Below are 12,485 nucleotides of genomic sequence, written 5' to 3' on the forward strand. Positions count from 1 at the left end.
CTCTTCCGAGATCTTTCCTGTGTTAGTCTACATACAAAGTTTCATAAAGCTTGGTTTATATTTACTAAAGTTATCGCGTTCACAAGGTCAAATAGCAATAATGAGTGCAAAGGGCAATAACCCCGTAAACTACCGTTGAATTATGCTTATTTTCGAACTTGTTTGAGATCGTTCCAATGTTAGTCTTCAAAGTTTCATCAAGCTCAATTGATATACTAAAGTTATCGTGTTCACAAGGTCCAATAATAATTATCATTACAAAGGGCAATAACTCCGAAACTTACAGTCGAATCAAGTTTATTTATGAACCCGTCTGAGATTTTTCAATGTTAGTCTACAAATAAAGTTTCATTAAGCTAGGTGAATATTTACTCAAGTTATTGTGTTTACAAGGAAATGTTAACAGACGAATTATAATTATCATTACAAAGGGCAATAACTCCAAAACATACAGTTGAATCAAGTTACGACGGATGATGGACGACACACAACAACGGACAAAAGACTATTGCAATAGGTCACCATGACCTATGGTCAGGTGACCTAAAAATTGTGTGTATACGTACCGTGTAAGGGCTATCGACCAGCCCGTGATGAATCATTGTCATGAAACATTGACCCACTGTCCTGCAATGTCGCCCGTTACCTTCGAGGAAGTATCTCTCACGGAGGAGGGCAAATGCCACCAAGGAATAGATGAACAGGATAGCCAGTCCGAGTAGTGTAACCATCAACAACGACTTCCCTGTAACACCCGATATGTAGACACATTTCAAAAGACTGATGAGCACCTATTTTGACCAGTAACAAATTGTTATGATGACTTTTCTGTCACGACACTACAGATATAATTGTCCTATGCATCATTTTCCTTTCACTATTTGTTGTTTCATAAAAAACATAACATCAGGTTATTTGTTGTTTCATAAAAAACATACCATCAGGTAAGTATATATTAAACTTTTAGCTTAAATTTTTCTTAGCATTGTTCAATTGAAAAGAATAAAATCACAAATAATCTCACTGCTATCCAACAAGTTAATTAACTTACCATTTGTAGTGACCGCCAGAATGACCCGCTTGAGCAGTTGGTTGAGTTCTGCGATGTGGAGAAGGTGGAACGCGAAGAAATAGCCATGGAAAACCGTTCCAAGTATGGAGAAGGCTAGGAAACACTGGAATACAACAAATATTATACATTTTAACCTATACACTGCTTTATAGTGAGGCAGACATTTCAAAACCAGAGCTCAGACATTATAATGCGCCTTTTTTATACTCTTGAATCTAAACCGAGAATACCAGAGTAGATTAACAGGCAAAGGGAGATAACTAACAAGTATTTCGCCGATTTGATCCATCTGACCTTGAAGGTTGGTCAAGGTCATTCATTTGAGCAAGCAGGCTATATAGGCTAATTTATCAGTTCTCTAGGGCTCTTAGTTACTGACAAGAAGTCACTATAAAAGATTTTAGCCTATTTCATTCCTGTGAACTAGAATGAAGGTCCTTGTGTTGGCGTTCCATTTTTTTTTAAGAAGATGTTTGAAAGAAAAGTTTATACATGGTACACAGGTCAGATGACCTAAAAATTCTGTTTGATATTGTAATCATAAAGTCAGCCATTCACTATACTGTAATGGATCCAAAAAGCACCCAAAGCCTTTCAAAAAATGAAAAGGTGCTTGATAAGACGATATTATAGCAAATCTTTGTAGTTTGTGTCTTATGCCCTGGCCTCAAAAAGGGGAGGGGCGCTTATCGGGACATAGGCACTTATCGGGTCAAATTCAGTTGTTAATATGGGTCTTAATCAGTGCCCTACAGATAAAGAAAGAAAAAGGCTTTAACTTAAGATCAAATACAATCTTAGCATACTACATACCAGATAATACAGCGACTTAAAGCTGTAGATTTTGACCTCTAAATGTGAATCCTGTTTTTTCTCGTGCCACGACTTGAACTCCATGTCATCATCTTTGTTCCGCCCTCTATAAATAGGTAACAATAGAAAAATATATTTTATTCTGGTTTTTATTAGGAATTCTTCATTGTTCAACTTTTATTTCACATTTTTGTTTGTACATTTTTGTTTGATGTTCCTGGAAATACAACCAACAATCAATGTTATAACTCCCAACATTTTCTTAAATTGATAATTAATTTTCATAACAAGGGTTGTTTTCTATTGTCCTAATTATTGCACATTATTTCATGACTATTGCTACACTACACCACAAAACAGCAAAATAAATACTTATTGTTGACACAGGTGCTTTTTTTGGTGTTGTAACCTCATCTTAGGCAATCATTACAAATTTTCTAAATATTATTGTTTTAAATTATGTTTTTTTGTGTCGGACAAGTAGCGGGCCTTTAAGGTACAGCTATACAAACAGGACTAAGTATCAGTATCATCCCACAATACAAAATGTTACTTACATTATCCGTAGGAAAAAATGCCACGGCGGAAACGTTGGATTGTTGGAGATGAGAAAGGTGACGTATATGAGGAGGCACAAGAAGTTGTGTATGCCTCCTATTATATACAGGAACACGTAGTAGTTGTTGATACTCAGTTCGGGAATAGCCCTGGTAAAACATCAATCCATATTAAACAGGAGTAACTTATATACAAATGATGATTTGATGTACATGTACTCATATAATTTGAGATAAATCTAGTGGAATAATCAACGGTTAATTGTACTTTACCCACATTGTTTTTGGATCTTGAAACCCTTGTTTTAAAACAATATTCCAACATTATTGCAAGTCATTTCAAATGATTATGTGAGTTAATAAATCAATAGAGGGAGAGAGAAAACACATTTAGAATTGCCGAAGTGATAACTGATTCATGAACTAATTCATAGCTTTACTGTAAACTAACCTTCGCAGCTACTAAATTTAGCGATTTCCATTTCAGAACAAGTTTGCGAAGATTGAAGTTTTCAGATTTTAAATTTCAATAGAATTTTCAGTATCAATGATGAAGATGTGGACATGAACTATTGTGAATTTTATGAAATTAAATCGCCCACAAAAGAAAGCTGGTTTATGGTATCTTAATTAAGAAGTGAAACTATTGAAGAGTTGTATCTTACGTGAGTGGATCCGAGTCTCCCGTGGATGTTTTGGGATCTCTCCATGTGACCAGTATAACCACTGAGATGATACAGCTGAGCAGTAGAACTATAAAGTTCATAGGCAGCCTGAAATATAGGTATCCATATAATGTCAGTACAGCAATATATAGGCAGTCTGAAACAAATGTATCCATACAATGTCAGTACAGCAATATATAGGCAGCCTGAAATATAGGTATCCATACAATGTCAGTACAGCAATATATAGGCAGCCTGAAATATAGGTATCCATACAATGTCAGTACAGCAATATATAGGCAGCCTGAAATATAGGTATCCATACAATGTCAGTACAGCAATATATAGGCAGCCTGAAACAAATGTATCCATACAATGTCAGTACAGCAATATATAGGCAGCCTGAAATATAGGTATCCATACAATGTCAGTACAGCAGGCAGCTATATAGGCAGCCTGAAATATAGGTATCCATACAATGTCAGTACAGCAATATATAGGCAGCCTGAAATATAGGTATCCATACAATGTCAGTACAGCAATACATGTATATAGACAGTCTGTGCCAAATGTATCCATAAAATGTCAGTACAGCAATATATAGGCAGCCTGAAATATAGGTATCCATTAAATGTCAGAACAGCAATATATAGGCAGCCTGAAACAAATGTATCCATACAATATCAGTACAGCAATATATAGGCAGCCTGAAATATAGGTATCCATACAATGTCAGTACAGCAATACATGTATATAGACAGTCTGTGCCAAATGTATCCATAAAATGTCAGTACAGCAATATATAGGCAGTCTGAAATATAGGTATCCATACAATGTCAGTACAACAATATATAGGCAGCCTGAAACAAATGTATCCATACAATGTCAGTACAGTAATATATAGGCAGCCTGAAACAAATGTATCCATAAAATGTCAGTACAGCAATATATAGGCAGTCTGTGCCAAATGTATCCATAAAATGTCAGTACAGCAATATATAGGCAGCCTGAAACAAATGTATCCATACAATGTCAGTACAGCAATATATAGGCAGCCTGAAATATAGGTATCCATAAAATGTCAGTACAGCAATATATAGGCAGCCTGAACAAATGTATCCATACAATATCAGTACAGCAATATATAGGCAGCCTGAAATATAGTATCCATACAATGTCAGTACAGCAATATATAGGCAGCCTGAAACAAATGTAACCATATAATATCAGTACAGCAATAACCAACAGACAGTATAGCTGGTTATTTTCACAGCAAAAAATTTCGCAATTTGACCTAAAAACAAGAAAAACATACATATTTTAGTGGATTTAAATTTTCGCCAAAGATTGACCAGAAATTTGCCCAATGTTCTGGGATTTTGTACTTACCAGAGATTGACCAGAAGTCTGCCCAGAGAGTTGGAGTATACCTTTCTCTGGTATTTGATGTCCTGGATGACGTCACTAGCCCAGTCCATGAAATCACGGAGCTTATTGCTGGGAGAGGTACGGTCCACTTCATACTTAAATTTCTCCTTGATCTCATTTCGTAGCACTTTCTGTTTAAAAGAAAATGTTATGTATTTAAATTATATTGATATATTTTCTTGTTTGATATCTATTGATATTTACTGTTTATGTAGTAATTATAAGGCCATTGGTTTTACACAAAAATAATATAAACCTGGGTACTGAAAACGTAATATTTAATTTCGCGAATTTCATGTGTAAACTTTTCCAGACATTGTTATTTTTACAATTAATATCACTGTTTACCTTGCAACATACACACAAAATCTTATGCAAGGGGAGAATTTACACGTTTTTCATAGAAAACGTATAAAAACATAGAAGATTTTGTGATTAACTGCAGCAGTGCTTCACTAGCACACAAAGAAACCATTACAGGTATGTACCCGCAGGAAAGCATATAGTAAGCTGGATACATATATATATCGTTCTTTGACCTACATTGTCCTTGACTTGTATGAACTTTGACCTACCTTGTCCTTGACTTGTATGAACTTTAACCTATCTTGTCCTTGACTTATATGAACTTTGACCTATCTTGTCCTTGACTTGTATGAACTTTGACCTATCTTGTTCCTGACCCTGTATGAACTTTGACCTACCTTGTCCTTTACCCTGTAAGAACTTTAACCTAGCTACCTTGTCTTTGACTTGTATGAACTTTGACCTACCTTGTCCTTGACCCTGTATGAACTTTAACCTACCTTGTCCTTGACTTGTATGAACTTTGACCTACATTGTCCTTGACTTGTATGAACTTTGATCTACCTTGTCCCTGATCCTGTATGAACTTTGACCTACCTTTGTCCCTGACCCTGTATGAACTTTGACCTACCTTGTCCTTGACCCTGTATGAACTTTGACCTACCTTGTCCTTGACTTGTATGAACTTTGACCTATCTTGTCCTTGACTTGTATGAACTTTGACCTATCTTGTTCTTGACTTGTATGAACTTTGACCTATCTTGTTCTTGACCCTGTATGAACTTTGACCTACCTTGTCCTTGACCCTGTAGTAGATTTTCTGAAGAACATCATCCTTGAGAATTTCTATAGAGAGTGTGTTTTCACTGAAGTACATCCATGCTTCTTCCTGTTCTGGTGTTCGGATAAACGCTGAAGATATAACGATGAGCTCAGTGAGAGAAAGAACTCATATGGTGAACTTAAAAAGGCTCCATCACCAACAGAGCATAAACAATACTCATCATTTAAACAATTATTGACGTTTACTTATGTAAATGTATGTCTAATTGACGCAAAAAAATATTACAAAATAAAATGAAAATGATGTTCAATACCGGAAATAACCTTTTTAATACAAATTTTTAGCGCTGTACATGAATAAGCACTTCTAAGACAGCTAGAAAATTGTGCTTGAATAAAATTACTGCAATTACTACTAAAATACCTGTAAGTGCATTTATACATTTGTAATACTGTAAATGTCTAGTATTTTTGATTTGTATACTTACAGCTTGTTTGTAGTTTTTCGTCTAGGTCCAATTTACGACAGAGAATGTGGAAGTAAGCAAATCCGGTATCTGTAACAAGTATCTTGATGTCCTCAAAATCTGGACTGTTTCTCTGTAAAAACATCAATGAAGTTAACATAATTTTGTGTTTATGTTGCAAAAAATTATATTTCGTTTTAGTATATGACAGAGTTACCTCCCTTTAAGGAAGGGTATTGATTGCAACATCATACGTGTGCGACCTTAATTTTAAATTATTTTATAGAGAAAATGAAGTTGATTTCGCTCACAAAATAACAACTTCACAATCCTCAATCCCCACAAGGGAGGTAACTTTGTAATATATAAAGATGGAAAATAACATACGAAAGTCTGTATATGATGTTTAAGGTATATTCTGTGATGGAATGAAAGTACAGATCTGTATGAAGAAATTATTACAGTATATAGATGCCATCTTTATTTAATAACCTTCCTTGCACTAATTAGATTAACGAGGGAGCATTCTTAATTAGTATTAAGCATTAGTAAACATTAATTTAAAATTATAATTATGAAATATAAACAGGTCAATGAATGAAATCACCTAGTATTCAACTTTTGTATATGTGTTTAAAGTCAAATATTGCTGATAATTTGCTTTGTTTCTACACATAATATGAAATGACATTGAACAGCCGCATACAAAACATTGAAAATTTAAATGTACATGTAGATTGATATTTTATTAATATGTTGTTTATTCCAAAAAAATCTGAGTTTTTATTGGAGTTAGTAGTAATTTGTTAATTGAACACTGCACACAGAGATATATCTAACTCTATTTTCTTTTTATAAGCATGTATGTTATCTACGATAAGGTTTGAAAAATAATAGTTAAAAAACAAAGAGCATAAACATCCTTTTTTTACAAGAGCTTGTAACATGCTTTGATAAAACGCCGAGTCATTCCTATACCCAGTTTCATGCTATTTCATGTACATGCAGTTAATTAATTTTTGAAATAAACATCATGCTGTTGTAAATATCCCCTTCACATTAAAAGTTTGGTTAGATCCTACTATCCAACATGTCATATCTCTCATGCGATTCTAAAAAGTTGCAATAATGCCACTTAGATTCTGCCCAATATATTATATATATGTAAAATGCATTGGTCTTAACAGACGTCTGAGTTCTGATACAGCATGTCACAGATATGAATAAAGTATACCGTTATATATATATTGAAAGACATGAGTATAAAAAAATATTCATCCAAATGCACAATAATGTTTTAAAACATAAACGCTGTCAGCAAAATGATCACCATCAATATTTCATTCCACTAATGACATGAATTAAACAAAATAGTACAGTTGTCTACAGGATTCTTGACGGGGATTTTTATTCATGCCTCAAGCCATGTTAAATATTTTGGACAACATTACAATATGTATGAATAATTTTTTTAGATTTTCATGCAAGATACCGACACCTTCACACACAATCTTACCAACTCTGTTAACTCCGGGGTATCAAACTATACATAAAACACTGTGTGTCTGATATATGCACTCCTGTTTACCCCATTCACCCCTGAAGTCACATTTAGAATCTTCTAATTCAAAGGTTGGAATAGTCCATTATAGAATTTCAGGGGTAAATGAGTTAAGATAACTTTAAGGTACAAAATTTAGAAAATAAGATGGAAATTCATCCCAATATTATTATCATTATGATATATGATTATTATCTGAAGGACAAGACTATATGAAAATTTCTTATTGCCACATTGGTTAATACAAGCATTAAAATATAATCCTTTTCGTTACATTTCGAAAGTGTACCTATTTATAGGAAGTAATTCAGGTAATATTGTATAGCCGGATATTTTTGCGATTACGCTGGACATTGATATGATTGTGAAAATTTGATCCGCGAGATATTGATAAATGATGAACAACATATACCCTTAAATCCATATTGGGAAAATTTAAAACTGCTAAAATTGGATTTTCTCGTTTTTAGATCAAATGTTTGGTCCACGAAAATAATCAGTTGTCCCAGTATCTACATAGACAAACTCTTAGTATGAATTAGTAGGTATTTGTTAATCAGATCAAGCCGTAACACTCTGTGGCTTCCCAATTTTAAGCCGTGTAGTAAAAATCCTTTGTGAATAATACATGTGTGATGGTGTGCTGGTATTGTTAGTAAGCCTTTACCTCTTTATTCGTAGCCTGATAGGCTTTCTGTACAGAAAAGAAACACAAACAACCTGGATGAGCTATGGACAAGATAACTGTGACATTAATGATAGATCAATGAAGAGTTTTTCTTAATGATCTATTTTTACATTTCTAACTCTCTGTTTGCAAATTACAGAGTTGTCTGCCCTTGCGGGTAGGTATTGATTGTGATCTGATGTATGTGTTTGCGAGCGTAACATCATACTTTTTGGAGAAAACAACGTGAAATGCGCTCACAAAATTCTTAAGTCACAATAGATACCTACCCGCGAGGGATGGAATAAAACAAAGTATGTAAGCCAGTGGCTGACTAATACTCATGTATAACCTTTATCTCAAACCCTGGCAATTAAAAGTTCCCACATGGTTTCATGGTAACTGTTATTGAACCAGTGGCTGACTAATACTCATGTATAACCTTTATTTCAAACCCTGGCAATTAAAAGTTCCCACATGGTTTTCATGGTAACTGTTATTGAACCAGTGGCTGACTAATACTCATGTATAACCTTTATTTCAAACCCTGGCAATTAAAAGTTCCCACATGGTTTTCATGGTAACTGTTATTAACCATGTGATGCGTCAAATTATAGACAATCATACTTAAAACATTTGACCAATTTTGAACACAACTGATCAAAAAGCTAACATTAGTTTTTGGCCATTTCACAAAACATACTTAGAGTAGTATCTTAATACCATTGGCAACGAACTAGAAAACCCAAGAAAAGAGGAAGAGAATGTGTCAGAGCCAAGAACTTCACAAACTCTCTTCCCTTTCCCTAAGATGTTGCTGACTAAATAAGAAGTAGCAATTTAAAGGATTTACCTCTGCTTCCCATATTGGACCCCAGGACTATGTAATAGCAAAACTGAAGGTTCTGTGTGTGACAAAAGATAAGACAGGTAGAAGATTAAAAGATTAAAAAGAATTGAGTATAGCTTGGTAGTTGACCGTCACTTTCAGTAATCTTCAAAGGCCAAACTATCTAACAGCCATTGATTGGTCACTTTTTTTCTCCTGAAATGTCAGTTCTGCTATGACATAATCCAGGGGTGGATATAATGACAGTGATAGTCATATGATAGTTCCTGGAATGTCTTTACCCCATTCATTCTTTTATTTTGTAAATCCTGCTTTTTTAATTTTATTTTTGCCAGACCATTGCCCTTTACCTGTATTTGTTTGTAAGCTTCGGTCATGGTGTTGGCCAGCGTATCGGTATCGAGGTACTCCATCACTTCCTACAAATATTACAATAAAACAAACTTATTAAAATGTAAAATATTAAAAAAAAAATCAATAAATAAAAAAAAAGTTATGCAAGCTAAATATTTAGATTTTTGATTATTTCATTATTCTGTATAGCCAATTTAAACATAAAACTTTTTTTTTTTTTTTTTTTTTTTAATTTTCTGTTTAAAAAAAAAAATGAAATTTGAATACTTAGATCATGATTCTTTCATTTTAATCATTTAAATACCGTTTAGCCAGATATTTTTGCTGGTTGAAAGTTTTGGATTCTGAATTCAAATTTTCATGATAATGATAATGTCCCGCGACATTGTAAAAATATTATACCTGCAAAAATATCTGGCTAAATGTTATATCTTCAAACACAGATTAAATATGACTTTAATTAACAGAAAAGGTGTTATTTATAATTTTGTAATTGGTAAAAAATATTTCAATACAAATATCAATTTTGTTATTTACTTTATAGATTCACATCAGAATGTTAAATAATTTTTTTTTTATTAAATATTGGCATCACATCTGTAATAGGCTGCAATAAAAATCATGCAAAATATAACATATTTACACAAACATTTGAAAGCATGCTGGCGTGTTAGAGGTGAAGCAAAAGCACGAAAAAGCAAAAACTTTAGAATGTGCAAAATAGGGTTGTATTATTAGTATCTCCTGAAGGTGATTTTTTTTTTTTTTTTTTTTTATATATATATATATATTTTGAGACCATTACCTTTCTTCTTCTTTTTTACTCATAACCATAATTTTAAATCAGTATTTTTGAAATTTTCAAGTGAGGAGAACATTTCTAATTTTGAATAGAATTCAGCTTACGAATAATTATTTTCAGGTCTTTAAATTGTGATACACGGAACACACTACATGTATATGATATACAGTAAAACATGTTTATAACGAACATGCTTAAAACAAATCATCATCATTATTAAGAAGAAAATTTCATCGGTCAAGGTTCATGTCTACAACATGTGTATAAGAAACTAGGCTTATAACGAAATAATTTCGTTCATCCGAAAAGATTGTAATAACCTTGTTTTACTGTATATCTGAAAAGCAAATGATAAATATTTCAAATTTGGAAATTAACTTAGATTATTTGAAATAAAACATTATCTGCTGAATAGGTAAATAACACATGTTAATGTTCTGTAAGGTTATGTTAACGAAACGAAGGCTTGATGGAAGTCAGATTATGATCTTTGTTGAATCAGGGTCAAAGGTGAAACACGCCCAAAAAATACCTGTTTGGATCTGTGAATTATAGTTGAATACTTATGATTTACACCCTAAAACAAAATAAGCAAGGTGTTGACTAAATTCAGGGCTTATTATATTCTTAATTGATTTTTATTAAAAGTGTACACATGCATATTGTATTTCCTCATGAGGCATAGATCCCCAGTGAACTATGTAGTATTATTGTTCTTGGTATTGCAGCAGGTTGAAGCTGAGATTCTCCAGGTTTTTTCCAGTGTTTTCCCCTCTGAATAAGAATCAATAATTAATTTTTCTTTGTTCTCATACTAAATCTGACTTTCTGATTGGTCGATTCTTTTTCTTAATACTTCCAAAAATCAGAGATGGCTTAAAAACTTGACATAATTGTGACATCACCATTGAGATGTCAATGTTGCATATGGATTTGGAAAAACAATCCATTGAAAAATCAATTGAATCGCATGTTTAAAACATATATTATTTTGACCAAGTAGTCTGAAAAATTAATTATCAGCTTTGATGTCCCTTATTTCTAATTTCATCAAAAAATGAAATAAATTTCAATTGAAAACTTGTGTGTGAATTTGTTACTCATACGCCGGTGAAATTAAAAAATAGTGACATCGACGCTTAATTACAAAAGATGTTTAAAATAAGTAGTTTATAACAGAAAGGTGAACTCAGGAAAGTTTAGGTTTGAACTATATTATAGTAATATTTGTTTATTTGTTCTTTAATTCGTGCAGCAACACAACCGAAAGCTTTCTGGAAACCCGATTTTGTTTTGAGAAAGCGAAGTCAAGTTGCTATACTAGAGACATAGACAGAGAACACTTTTGATAAGCATGCAAAAAATAAAAGCAATTAAAGAAAAACGACGTCACAATATCACACAACAATTAAATGATTTTATTTGTTTTTCTTTCCATTTTCACTGGATGTAGCATTGGATCTTTTGAGACATGCTTGTACCGCATTTCCACAACATTAATCACGAATTAAAAAAAAAAACATTAAAAAGAATTACAAAAAAATAAAAACCACAACTATTCTAACACCAAGGTTAGTGGAACCTTTACCATACACGAAGGCCGTGATTGTAACACTTTTAGCATATCTGGATCCATCTGGATACGAAAAAATAATCAATTCTGTACATGATTAGTCTGTTTTATATTTTCCTATAAGCATTGTCAAAATTATTTCCCGTTTTTTGATAAGTACCACATTCAATTACATATATGATAGGATGCTGGGATTATTTTGAAATCTTAGAAGAGTCAAGATAATTACTTTGTCTATTGTCAGAATAAAAGGTCAATAGACAATTATTCAATGTATAGGGCCCAAACATTTTTCGTCTTTTTTTTGTGTGTATTTTATTCCAATACATTCTTCTTATTTCAATATGGTCTTTCTCTCTTTTTTTGAAATTTCAGTTGATTTTACTTTTTCACTATATTTTTTAATTAATTTAAAAAAAAAAAATTTTTAAATCAATAAAAATTAAAAAATTTTTGATTTGTGTTTTTATTTTAATTTTGTCAAACATTTAGGCCCTATTGATGTCAGTTTAAGAGCATTAATCCACTACCGTTGGCTTCTATGCATGTGCAGCTATATAGGCCTACACTTCCCTCTACAAATCTTA

General features: G+C 32.7%; 1 protein-coding gene across 1 annotated transcript in view; it reads right to left on the reverse strand.

Annotated features, from left to right (window-relative positions):
• The window catches only part of LOC138307426 (inositol 1,4,5-trisphosphate-gated calcium channel ITPR3-like), a 200,257-nt gene that overhangs the window by 6,917 nt on the left and 180,855 nt on the right, over positions 1-12,485 (reverse strand). The window contains 10 exon segments of the mRNA XM_069248167.1: positions 567-745; positions 1,052-1,175; positions 1,886-1,991; positions 2,443-2,592; positions 3,108-3,215; positions 4,497-4,666; positions 5,635-5,753; positions 6,113-6,224; positions 8,320-8,346; positions 9,520-9,588. Of these exon segments, the coding sequence (XP_069104268.1) occupies positions 567-745; positions 1,052-1,175; positions 1,886-1,991; positions 2,443-2,592; positions 3,108-3,215; positions 4,497-4,666; positions 5,635-5,753; positions 6,113-6,224; positions 8,320-8,346; positions 9,520-9,588 (1,164 nt within the window).

The sequence above is a fragment of the Argopecten irradians genome, chromosome 14 (genome assembly GCF_041381155.1).
Source record: "Argopecten irradians isolate NY chromosome 14, Ai_NY, whole genome shotgun sequence".
Lineage (NCBI taxonomy): Eukaryota > Metazoa > Mollusca > Bivalvia > Pectinida > Pectinidae > Argopecten > Argopecten irradians.